This window comes from Salmo trutta, chromosome 31, assembly GCF_901001165.1.
Source record: "Salmo trutta chromosome 31, fSalTru1.1, whole genome shotgun sequence".
Lineage (NCBI taxonomy): Eukaryota > Metazoa > Chordata > Actinopteri > Salmoniformes > Salmonidae > Salmo > Salmo trutta.
The window spans coordinates 37,015,915-37,030,012 of record NC_042987.1 but is presented as its reverse complement, the minus strand read 5'-3'; the positions used below and the strand labels follow the sequence as shown (position 1 = coordinate 37,030,012).

Here is a 14,098-nt window from a genome sequence, read left to right as displayed (position 1 = left end):
TGCTACTACTACTGCTATTGCTGCTACTACTACTGCTACTACTGCTACTACTACTACTACTACTGCTGCTACTACTACTGCTACTACTACTGCTGCTGCTGCTACTACTACTACTACTACTACTACTACTACTACTACTGCTGCTGCTGCTACTACTACTACTACTACTGCTGCTACAACAACTACTACTACTACTACTACTGCTGCTGCTGCTACTAGTACTACTACTACTGCTGCTGCTGCTACTACTGCTACTACTACTGCTACTACTACTACTACTACTGCTGCTACTACTACTGCTGCTGCTCCTAACTCAGTTGTCGGAGAGGAAGGAAACTGCTCAGGGATTTCAACATGAGGTCAATGTTGACTTTAAAACAGTTAAAGAGTGTAATGGCTGTGATCATGTTGTGGGTATGCTTATAATCGTTAAGGACTGGAGAATTTTTCAGGAAAAACAAAAAACTGAATGGAGCTACACACAATAGCTACACAAAATACCCCATAATGACAAAGTGAAAACATGTTCATAGAAATGTTAGCAACTTATTGAACATTTAATTTACATAAGTATTCACACACCCGAGTCAATACTTGGAGAAGCTCATTTGGCAGTGATTACAGCTGTGAGTCTTTCTGAGTAAGTCTCTAAGAGCTTTCCACACCTGGATTGTGCAACATTTGCCCATTTTTATTTAGCAAAATTCTTCAAATTCTGCCAAATTGGTTGTTGATCATTGCTAGACACCTGTTTTCAGGTCTTTCCATACATTTTTAAGTAGATTTAAGTCAAAATTGTAACTTCGCCACTCAGGAACATTCACTGTATTATTGGTAAGAAATTCTAGTGTAGATTTGGCCTTGTGTTTTAGGTTATTGTCCTGCTAAAAGGTATTCATCTCCCAGTGTCTGGTGAAAAGCAGAGTGAACCAGGTTTTCCTCTAGGATTTTGCCTGTGTTTAGCTCCATTCTGTTTCTTTTTTATCCTGAAAAACTCCCCAGTCCTTAACAATTACAAGCATACTCTCAACATGATGCAGCCACCACTATGCTTGAAAATATGGAGAGTGGCAGTCAGTAATGTGTTGTATTGGATTTGCCACAAACATAATCCTTTGTATTCATGGTAAAAAAAGTGAATTGCTTTGACACATTTTTTGCAGTGTTACTTTAGCGCCTTGTTGTAAACAGGATGCATGTTTTGGAATATTTTTATTCTGTACAGGCTTCCTAAATTTCTCTCTGTCAATTAGGTTAGTATTGGGAAATATCTACAATGTTGTTGATCCATCCTCAGTTTTCTCCTATCACAGTCATTAAACTCTGTAACTGTTTTAAAGTCACCATTGGACTCATGGTGAAATCCCTGAGTGGTTACCTTCCTCTCCGGTAACTGAGTTAGGAAGGACGCCTGTATCTTTGTAGTGACTGGGTGTATTGATACACCATCCAAAGTGTAATTAATAACTTTACCATGCTCAAAGGGATATTCAATGTCTGCTTTTTTTGCCCTTCTATCAATAGGTGCCCTTGCGAGGCATTGGAAAATCTCCCTGGTATTTGTGGTTGAATCTGTGTTTGAAATTCACTGCTCCACTTAGGGATCTTACAGATAATGGAAATATGTGTGGGGTACAGAGATGAAGTAGTCATTCAAAAATCATGTTAAACACTATTATTGAACACGGAGTGAGTCCATGCAACTTATTATGTGACTTATTAAGCACATTTTTACTCCTGAATTTATTTAGGCTTGCCATAACAAAGGGGTTGAATACTTAATGACTCAAGACATTTCAGCTTTTCATTTTTTATTCATTAGTACAAAATTTGAAAAACATCATTATACTTTGACATTATAGGGTATTGTGTGTAGGCCAAATTAATCTATTTAAAATGTTGTCTGTAACACAAAATGTGGAAAAGGTCAAGGGGTGTGAATACCTTTTGAAGGCACTGTGTAAGCACAGGCAAAATCCTAGAGGAAAAGAGGTTCAGTCAATTATTATTATTATTTTTTTTACTTTTGAGTCATTTAGCACAGTGGTTCCCAAATAGTTGGGCGAGGGGTCGGCAAATAAACTCAGTCCGGCTTTCAACTTTGCACAAGGTGCATTTTCTAAATTGGGTTATGCATCATCAGTTCCTGTTGTCATACCAGTCATTGCATACCTGAGAGAGCTATTTATAATTTGTCAAAAATGTCCAGATCAACATGTCAGCTGTTTTTTTAGTTAGGTTTTTTTAGTCCATAGATTTTGTTGTAATGAATGAGTCACTCAAATATTATATGAATACACATTAGACATGGCAAAGTGGATAGAATTGCAAGAAATAAGCTTTAAAACCTGTTTTCTCCACAAATAAGCGGGGCGTAAACAGTAAACAGTTTGTGCTTTTGCCCATAGAAATAGACATGGCGGGGTGCGGGGGGGTGATGTTCCCCAATGCTGGAAGAGGGGCCTGTGGGAAAAAACTGGGAACCCCTGACACTCTTATCCAGATCGACTTACAGTTAGTGCATTAATCTTAAGATAGATAGGTGGGTCATCCACATATTACAGTCATAGTAAGTACAATATCTCCAAATAAAGTAACTATCAGCAAAGTCAGAGCTAGTGAGGTGGTGGTGGTGGTGGTGTGGGGGGGGGGGGGGGGGGGGGTCCCCTGTTATTGGTAATGGTGAGAGGTTATAGCATGTCTTGGGATTATGATCTTTGACCCTCTGTAACTTTCTCACTCATGCATTATTTACCATTAATTTCTCTTGGGCACAAAATAATCTGAAACACAACCAAAACTAACTGCAAATGCATCCAGCAAGTTTGTAGAGTCACCAGCTTGACGTAGTCATTGTGTGGTGTGAATATGGGACCAAATACAAGACGTTACATTACTTTATTTCTAAGAACCTTTAGGGATCATCAATAATGTTGTCCTCTTCTTGGCTACAACACAATGCTCCTCGAAGGACATTTTGTTTTCTGTGTTTGTATCTACTCTTTCCAAGGCTTTTAAAGTCACTGAGCAGAGTCATGATTTACCCCAATCAGTCTTTTAGTCGAATGTTTTGGGGGAAATCAAAGGACGCTTAATGGATTCAATCTAAAGCTCTTTGAACCCATTTAGTGCCCTTTCCCCAGATGAACAGTTATTTTATGTACCAAAGCATTGTTTAGAGCCAAAATGGAGAGTGGATGAAAAGCCTTACATCCATTGAAGATTTGACATTTCCTCTCCAATTCTGACCTTTTCCTGCTTAAAATGCTTTTGGTTAAATTGGTCTCTGCCTCTAGGCCAAACTGAAAAAAGTTGCTTATGACGCAGAGACCTCAACAGCAACATGAATACAGAGTCCCAAGCAGTCCAAACTTTAACCAATTTGCTGGTAATTCCCACTGTAAACATAATAATTAGGGTAATATTTGGGAATAATTTATATCAATATACTTTGAAATGTGATAATACTCCCTTGTTCGCTAGTGCCTAGTTAACCCTAACCCACAATACATAGGGGAGTGGGAAGAGACCTCCAACATTTATCAAATCATTACAGGGTTGTCTTTGGAGAGACAAAGGCAGAGATGGATTGAGTGAATCTTGCTGTCATGATTAGCTGCCATGAGATTAGTGATTGATGGCTGAAACCTGGAAGTTGTTTTAGGCTTCAGTAATGTTTTTTTTCTGATGTTGTTTGCGTGCGTCACGCTGTCATAAATGATTCGGGAGACAGGCGCAGGAATGCGTAATAGTTTTTTTTTATTAAGCCCAAATTACGGCGTGCCGTGTAAAGTCACGGGGACGAAGACCAAACAAACACATAACAAAACACAGGGTAGAAACCCAAACAAAAGAGCGAGGAGTACCTTGAATAAATAACACACGCGCACGATGATTAACACATGGGACGAGACCCCGTAATCATCTGGCAATCCACAATGGCACGAAAGCCAAAACACACAGCACAGGTACTCACATGCACCAATGGACATTGTAACAATAATGGACAGCCCAATGGAAACCAAAGGGCACACTTATACAAGTACTAATCAGTGGGAATAGGGGACAGGTGTGCGTAATGAATGTTCCGGAGGGATCCGTGACAGAGTGGCTGAAAACACTCCGATCCCCTAAATCATGTCAGCACTGAGGCCTCTTGAACCCGTGTTTCTGTCGAAGTGGAAACTTGTTTGTTTGGTCCACGTGTTATTCTTTAAAAAAATATAGATTTTACTATTATTTCCTTTTTTTCTACTGAATTGTTGGGAAGGGCCGTAAGTATGCATTTCACTGTTAGTCTACACCTGTTTACGAAGCATGTGACAAATAACATTTGATTTGATATGACGGGTGGCCATTGGGAAACAACACAGACAGTGAAATAAAAACAGCTCATGTTTGTGCAGAGCAAGAAGCCCAGCGGGTACTGTGTGTGTGTGTGTGTGTGTGTGTGTGTGTGTGTGTTTCTATGGTGTTTGTGTTTCTATAGTGTGTGTGTGTGTGTGTTTCTATAGTGTGTGTGTGTTTCTATAGTGTGTGTGTTTCTATGGTGTGTGTGTGTTTATATAGTGTGTGTGTGTTTATATAGTGTGTGTTGTGTTTCTATAGTGTGTGTGTGTGTGTGTGTGTGTGTGTGTGTCTGTCAATGCATGAGTGTGTTCCTTAGAATCCAGCCATGTCAGGACATGTTACATGATGTCGCATTGTGCCTAACAGAGGAGGCTGGTGGCAGGAGCTATAGGAGTACAGCTCATTGTAATGTCTGAAATGGAATTCATAATGGAAGGAGTCAAACGTGGTTTCCAGGGTTTCCATATATGATGTCTTTGATGGAACGGGGCTCCTGAGTGGTGCAGTGGTCTAAGGCACTGCATCTCAGTGGTAGAGGCGTCACTACAGACCCTGGTTCATTTCCAGGCTGTATCACAGCCGGCCGTGATTGGGAGTCCCATAGGGCGGCGCACAATTGGCCCAACGTCGTCCGGGTTTGGCCGGGGTAGGGCGTCATTGTAAATAAGAATTTGTTCTTAACTGATTTGCCTAGTTAAATAAAGGTAAATATATATATATATATATATATATATATATATATTACATTCAAGCCATTATAATGAGCACGTCCTCCTATAGCTCCTCCCACCATCCTCCTCTGGTGCCGACCAACTGTTTACAATTGGGGAAAAATCTATAAAATGAGGACTCCTAAACAGTGGCTAAGCACTTTCTGTGTGTTTGTCAGAACATGCCTGTCTGGGAAAAGTCTGGGAAAAGCCACTCCATCTCATTCCCTTCATTGTCTTTCTCTGATTCCACTCTAATGCCAGTGTGTTCCCCGTGTCTGAGGAGCAAGAATGACATTCTTAAGGTTGTTCTCTCTCGCTTCCTGTCTTTCTATGCCCTCCCTCTGTTATCTCGTTTTCCTCTGGTATCTTTCTCTTTCATCGACTGCACACGTCGTCTCTCCTTCCCTGCTTATTGCCTCGGCAGGTTACCGCCATCAACACAGCTATGAGCAGGAAGAGGGAGCAGCGTGTTCTCGTCATGGTGGTCGTCATGGTGATGGTGTATCTGATGTGCTGGTTGCCGTATGGGGTCATGGCCTTGCTGGCCACCTTTGGACGCCCGGGCCTGGTCACCCCCGAGGCCAGCATCGTCCCCGCGATCATGGCCAAGATCAGCACGGTCTTCAACCCTGTTATCTATATCTTCATGAACAAGCAGGTGAGATAGATAATCATGCTCATCACTGTTAGAACGGAATGGTCATACTTGCAAAATTCTCAGGTTTTCCAGAAATCAAGGTTGGAGGATTCTGGGAATTTTTGGAAAACCTGCGAATTAGGGGAAAGGTTACATCCTTTTGCAACCTCTAGCAATACTGTGGTTTACATCCTGACATAATTGTAACACAACACCATGGGTTCACCTACATGACTGTCATAACATAACATTACACCATGGGGTCACCTACATCTTCATAACATTACACCATGGGGTCACCTACATCTTCATAACATAACATTATACCATGGGGTCACCTACATCTTCATAACATTATACCATGGGGTCACCTACATCTTCATAACATTACACCATGGGGTCACCTACATCTTCATAACATAACACCATGGGGTCACCTACATCTTCATAACATTACACCACGGGGTCACCTACATCTTCATAACATAACACCATGGGGTCACCTACATCTTCATAACATTACACCATGGGGTCACCTACATCTTCATAACATTACACCATGGGGTCACCTACATCTTCATAACATTACACCATGGGGTCACCTACATCTTCATAACATAACATTATATCATGGGGTCACCTACATCTTCATAACATAACATTATATCATGGGGTCACCTACATCTTCATAACATTATACCATGGGGTCACCTACATCTTCATAACATTACACCATGGGGTCACCTACATCTTCATAACATAACATTACACCATGGGGTCACCTACATCTTCATAACATAACATTACACCATGGGGTCACCTACATCTTCATAACATAACATTATACCATGGAGCCACCTACATCTTCATAACATTACACCATGGGGTCACCTACATCTTCATAACATAACATTACACCATGGGGCCACCTACATCTTCATAACATAACACCATGGGGCCACCTACATCTTCATAATATTACACCATGGGGTCACCTACATCTTCATAACATTACACCATGAGGTCACCTACATCTTCATAACATAACATTACACCATGGGGTCACCTACATCTTCATAACATAACATTAAACCATGGGGTCACCTACATCTTCATAACATAACATTACACCATGGGGCCACCTACATCTTCATAACATAACATTACACCATGGGGTCAAATACATCTTCATAACATAACACAACACCATGGGGTCACCTACATCTTAATAACATAACATTACACCATGGGGTCAAATACATCTTCATAACATAACACAACACCATGGGGTCACCTACATCTTCATAACATTACACCATGGGGTCACCTACATCTTCATAACATAACATTAAACCATGGGGTCACCTACATCTTCATAACAATACACCATGGGGTCACCTACATCTTCATAACATAACACCATGGGGTCACCTACATCTTCATAACATTACACCATGGGGTCACCTACATCTTCATAACATAACATTATATCATCTTCATAACTAGTTGAGACGCTCGTAATCATCCACATGAATACAAAGTGAAAGAAATAGGGTTATTAGTACACCTTCAGTACACCTTCAGTACACCTTCAGTAGACCTTCAGTACACTTTCAGTACAGCTTCAGTACATCTTCAGTAGACCTTCAGTAGACCTTCAGTAGACTTTCAGTACACCTTCAGTAGACCTTCAGTACACCTTCAGTACACCTTCAGTACACCTTCAGTACACCTTCAGTAGACCTTCAGTACACCTTCAGTACACCTTCAGTCGACCGTCATTACACCTTCAGTACACCTTCAGTAGACCTTCAGTACACCTTCAGTATTCCTTTAGTACACCTCAGTACACCTTCACCAGTAAACAGCTGTGAGACATGGTCGCAGAACAGCCCCGTAATATGAAAGATCCACCACCATATTTTACAGTAGGTACTCTTTTCTGCTGATGCATTCTCAGTTCGATGCCAAACCCACCACTGGTGTGCGTGCCCAAAAACATACCAATATTTTCATGTCATCTGACCAAAGCACCAGTTCCAATCCAAGTGCCAATGCCGTTTAGCAAACTCTGTGTTTACATTTCTTTGGCCACCCACACTAGTGGTGGGTTTGGTGTCCAAATGAAGGCAACGAAAGGAGCGCATGCTTCCTGTGACTTGTTCAATCGCATGCAGCTCAGATAATTTCTTACAGACAAAGATATAGTAGAGTTTTTTTCAGACAGGTTTAAAAAGGCAGCTGTGTGTGTGTGTGTGTGTGTGTGTGTGTGTGCGCACGCCCGGACAAAGGATTTCGCTCGATCTGCAGCATCTGCTGTATAATATAATGCTTTGCTCTAGTGCTTCTATTGAAAACGGGTGTCAATAATTGTTACCCTTACCTTTTTGAGAAAACTACATTAAACAAAATCTCTCTAAGTATTTGTAATAGTATAAAATAATATAACTTCCTTTTTTTTATATAAAATATAGCGCAGTATTTAAATTTAATTTATCAAGGGTGTCAATAATTTTGGACCTCATTGTATATTCCCTGCGGATGCATTTTGTCTACGATGTTCAACCCTTCATCAGAGCGTAACAGTCAGTTTCTGTATTTCCTCATAAGCAAAACAACAATCAATCGGAGACAATTAACATAATTAAAGGTAATCAGTTGTTGTTTTGCCATTGAGACAGGATTATCCGAGTGTTGTTCCCTTATCAATCAGTTAAACGGACTGATGTTATCCGAGTGTTGTTCCCTTGTCATGTGGGCAGAGTGGATGACTATTGCTCTGTATGCAGTTGTTGTTAGGGACATTTAATTTATTCCCAGAAACATCAAGGCCGTGCCAACTAAGAGGCGGGAAATGTCTGTAACTCAATCGAAAGTACTGCCACATTGCAAAGGGTTGGAACCCAAATTATTTTCCAATCATATGGTTGTGAACAGAACCGTTATTTGTTTTGTTCCATTCCACTGTTCCGACCAGCAAAATAAAGTCCTAAACCGGTTTGAACCCCCAACAAAAAGTTACAGTTCATATCAAATCATATCGTTCCTTTCTGTTCCTTTTTAAACCTCTGAAATCAAATATATATATTTTTAAACATTTAGATTGACATTAAATGACTTCACCAATGGATTGAGCAGCTTGCTATAGAGCGTGCAAGCTATGTACATGCATTAGACAGACAAGTGTAGTGTAGGGTGAGGCGTAGGACTGACATTTTGCTGGTAAGGAGAGCGCTGGGCTTGAAGCGCTGGGCATCTTTTTGTTAAGACGTGCATTATCTGAATTAGGCCCACAGAATTATACCTACGGAGGAGCGGCTTCTATGAAGGAACTTTGAATGTCTTTGAACTTCAGAGAGTTGGCTTAGCCACCGTGCTTCTTTCACATGCATTGCTTGCTGTTTGGGGTTTTAGGCTGGGTTTCTGTACAGCACTTTGAGATTTCAGCTGATATACGAAGGGCTATATAAATAAATTTGATTTGATTTGATTTAACTAGCGTTGGACCAGAGCTACCTATCGTTGGACCAGAGCTAGCCCCTGATCATGACTCTCAGTTCCATTACATTACACAGCCCATCTGTAAATAGCCCATCCAACTACCTACCTCATCCCCATATTGTTTTATTTACTTTTTCTGCTCTTTTGCACACCTGTATTTCCAGTATTTCTACTTGCACATCATCATCTGCACATCTATCACTCCAGTGTTAATTTGCTAAATTGTAATTACTTTGCTACTATGGCATATTTATTGCCTTACCTCCTTACGCCATTTGCACACACTGTATATAGACTTTTTCTATTGTGTTATTGACTGTACGTTTGTATATTCCATGTGTAACTCTGTGTTGTTGTTTGTGTCACACTGCTTTGCTTTATCTTGGCCAGGTCGCAGTTGTAAATGAGAACCTGTTCTCAACTGGCCTACCTGGTTAAATAAAGGTGAAATAAATATAAAATAACTTTATTTTACACATAGTGCCGCTTTGAGTTTTCAAGAGCTCGACCAGAGCTAGCTAACAAGCTGGCTAGCTAACACACTGGAAAAGGCAGGCAGACACTGGAATACATTTATGAGTGACACAGGGATTTGTGTAGAGGCTTTGTTATGGTTTTTTTTTTTGTGGAACTGAAGAAATAAAATCCCAGAACATAAAAGACCGTCATTAACTGATTCCCGTGCTTTTAAAGGAATGCTTCCCGGAAACAGTGTAGATCACTATCGTTCTCAGTTATAGTTCTGTTCCATGGAAAATGTGGTTATTCTCTGGTTTTTGGTTCTGTTCCCTGAACCGGTTCCAACCCTTGTATTGTGTGTGTTATTTTTGTTATTATGCTCTTTGGACCAGTGAGTCAAATAAAGGGGGTTTGAACAGTGGTCAGGGCAAGGAAGTGAACTGTCATACAGAGAGTTGTTTCAGTATAGCTAAACTCCCGGAGTTGTTGTATAGTATAGTATAGTATAGTATAGTATAGTATAGTTAAACTTCTGGAGTTGTTGTATAGTATAGTATAGTATAGTATAGTATAGTATAGCTAAACTCCTGGAGTTGTTGTATAGTATAGTATAGTATAGTATAGTATAGTATAGTATAGTATAGCTAAACTTCTGGAGTTGTTGTATAGTATAGTATAGTATAGTATAGTATAGTATAGCTAAACTCCTGGAGTTGTTGTATAGTATAGTATAGTATAGTATAGTTAAACTCCTCGAGGGGAGATCCCATTGTTGCATACCTATCAAAAAGGTGATTAATAAAATATCCACAAACACCCAAATAATTGATCAGTACAAATTCTGATATACTGTATCTACCCCCCCCCCCCCCCCCCCGTTTTGTTATCAAATGTATTCCACTCACGGACAAATAAAGCAGAGTGTATTTTTCTTGAGTTATTCTGTTAGGAGGTTTTATTTTTGAGGAATACGAGGAAAATGGCTACTTTAAATACAGGGAGTACCAGGTAATAACATGGCTACTGTAAATACAGGGAGTACCAGGTAATAACATGGCTATATACAGGGAGTACCAGGTAATAACATGGCTACTGTAAATACAGGGAGTACCAGGTAATAACATGGCTATATACAGGGAGTACCAGGTAATAACATGGCTACTGTAAATACAGGGAGTACCAGGTAATAACATGGCTATATACAGGGAGTACCAGGTAATAACATGGCTACTGTAAATACAGGGAGTACCAGGTAATAACATGGCTATATACAGGGAGTACCAGGTAATAACATGGCTACTGTAAATACAGGGAGTACCAGTACCGAGTCGATGTGCCGGGGTATGAGGTAATTGAAGTAGTTATGTACATACAGCTCCATGAACTTTTTCCTATGAGTCCAGCGTTGTGTGTATCAAGTGCAACTTTTACTCAACAGTAAAACACTGGTGTTCAGAGTTGAAAGCCCTCTATGTCTTAAATGTAGGTTTATTGCTCACAAGCTCGCTATTAATGATATAATGCTATGTAATGACAGTATGAATGTTCCAATGCCTCATCGTGCCTCTTTCAAATCATACATCCCACCAATGGCTGACCTTACAGGAAGTTTTGAGCCATCGGAGACCGGAATGTCCTGTATGTCATTTTCAGTCTTCAATTCCTCCCAGCCCGTAACAATGGAAACTGTGAGTTGAGGCGAGTTGAAGACTAAAAATGCTGTACAGATACAAGTAGCGGTATGTGTTTGTCTCACTGAAGACCGTCGAAGACAACAGTATGGCACTGTGCATATGGTGAGTACAATTAGCTACTTCTCTCCCTCTTATTACAGTGAAGGTGGCCATGGATGTTGCAGATGGGGGATTGTTAAAATTGCTATAAAAACGAGCATATAGATGGAGGATCTTCATTTGATCACCCTGTTTTTGCAGGAAATGTCCTGCACAGCAGATAATGCAAACTGTAGTATATTTGAGGTTTCTAAAGTTTGTAATTTCCACTTTAAAATGTCAGACTTCAATTGTCCTGACTAAACAATTATCAACCCTACAAAAATACCCATTAATTATAATCCAAACAATAATTCACATTTCCTGTTGCTTATGAGGTAAGGAAACAAATATCCAAATTATTTTGCAGAACTAGAGCATTTTGTTTGTAAAGGCCCAGTAAAGGTGCTGCCAAACAAAGTGAAAATAATCTGCGGGTAAAAGAATGAAGCGTTTTAAAGTTTATACATCTGACATTTCTACTGGCAAATCAAACATGTAACATTTCTACCTCAATCACATATCAGTAGTAATGAAGGAGAACAACTGTTGTCCAGCTGTATAGGTTACGTCTCCCTGCTTTATGATCAGTTCATGTCAGCCAGATTCACATTACAACTCTTGAGGGGTTTAGGTTAAATGCGGAAGACACATTTCAGTTGAAGGCATTCAGTTGTACAACTGAGTAGTATCCCCACTCCCTTTTCCATTCCCTTTCTTCCTCAAGTCCTTTCAACAGTTGTTTCACACCAGTTATTGTGAATAAAATCATCTATATACACTGGCTATACCAAACATTAGGATCACCGTTTTGCTATAAGAACAGCCTCAAATTTGTCTGGGCATGGACTCTACATGTCCTTTGGGTGGTGGACCATTCTTGATACACATGGGAAACTGTTGAGTGTGAAAAACCCAGCAGCGTTGCAGTTCTTGATACAAACCGGTGTGCCTGGCACTTACTACCATACCCCGTTCAAAGGCACTTAAATATTTTGTCTTGCCCATTCACCCTCTGAATGGCACACATACACAATCCATGTCTCAATTGTCTCAAGGCTTAAAAATCCTTCTTTAACCTGTTTCCTCCCCTTAATCTACACTGATTGAAGTGGGTTTAGCAAGTGACATCAATAAGGGATCATAGCTTTCACCTGGATTCACCTGGTCAGTCTATGTCATGGAAAGAGCAGGTGTTCTTAATGTTTTGTATACTTCGTGTATTTCCTTTAAAATTAGTGTGCAAAGCTGTCATCAAGGCAAAGTGTGACTACTTTGAAGAATATCAAATATAAATATAGATTTGGATTTGTTTAACACTTTTTTTGGTTACTATATGATTCCATTTGTATTATTTCATAGTTTTGATGTCTTCACTATTATTCTACAATGTAGAAAATAGTAATAATGAAGAATGAGTAGGTGTGGCCACAATTCTGACTGGTACTGTATATGTACCCATTGATGTAACTTATAAATGGCTCATGAGCTTAGTTCAACTGTCGTATGCCATCAAAACCCATAATATAAGCTGTTTTACTCCAATGTTTGTAAACAATGTAAGTATAAAGAAACACTGTATAGCCTCAAAACATTACAAATATAACTTTGACATCATGGATGGTCAGTCATTTTGGGGCAGTAGGTAGTGGTTAAAGGGTTGGGCCTGTAACTGAAAGGTTGCTGGATCGAATCCCTGAGCTGAATATGTCGTTCTGCCCCTGAACAAGGCAGTTAACCCACTGTTCCCCAGTAGTCTGTCATTGTAAAATAAGAATTTGTTCTTAACTGACTTGCCTGGTTAAATTAAAAAGTGGGAGTACGCTTTGTTATTGTTTCAATTACTGATTGCCGCTTTAAAAGGTAGTTTTCAATTGAGCCGACATCTGCAGCGTTTACCTTCAATTTACCTTGAATCTCCGTTGTCAACTAGAAGGTTCGGATTGACTCCCGGCCTTATATACACTGCTGTGTTTGCGGAGCTAGCCTTGGAGCTAACCAACTCCTCCACCCCTATTCCTTACATACCCCTCAGGTGTTTTTCATCCAGTGCCAATGAGACATCTAGATCTATAGCTTCAATGCACTGAACCAGACCAGAACAAAGTTCATTACAAACTGTCTCACAACTTCTCTCATTCCACCTACATATCTCAGTTCTTTCCATCCTGGTCTTAGACCCGCTATTTGATGTTTCCCTCCTATATCACCCATACAGTATATGGCTTTTTGCTGTCTCTTGCTCTGCTTTCCACCTCTCACTCATCTATCCTATCCTCTCCCCAGTAGGGTTTGTGTTTTGACAGCTGACAAAAACCAGGGGATGCTCAACAACAAGATCATGGAGGTTCTATCCACCTCATGCCAGTCTCTAGCCTCTCCAATATGACATCATGAGATGGGGATTGTCTACTTTTGCCAACATACTGTGGATCTGTGTTACTGTATCTTGGTTTTGTCTGGATTATATTTTCTGTGTGTGTGTGTGTGTGTGTGTGTGTGTGTGTGTGTGTGTGTGTGTGTGTGTGTGTGTGTGTGTGTGTGTGTGTGTGTCTCTGTTTTAGTGTATTCCGTCTGAAGAGGCAACAGTGCCGTAGGGCTCTCTACTTTTTGACTTCTTTTGAGGAAATGTAGTAGACTATAAGTATACATGAAATATGCTGAGT

The 14,098-nt window shown here is 40.1% G+C and overlaps 1 protein-coding gene across 1 annotated transcript in view; it reads left to right on the top strand.

The window, feature by feature from the left end:
- Positions 1-14,098, top strand: part of tmtopsa (teleost multiple tissue opsin a) — a 49,190-nt gene that overhangs the window by 32,351 nt on the left and 2,741 nt on the right. Inside the window, exon 3 of the mRNA XM_029726476.1 lies at positions 5,488-5,721. Within this exon, the coding sequence (XP_029582336.1) occupies positions 5,488-5,721 (234 nt within the window). The remainder of the gene's footprint in view (positions 1-5,487; positions 5,722-14,098) is intronic.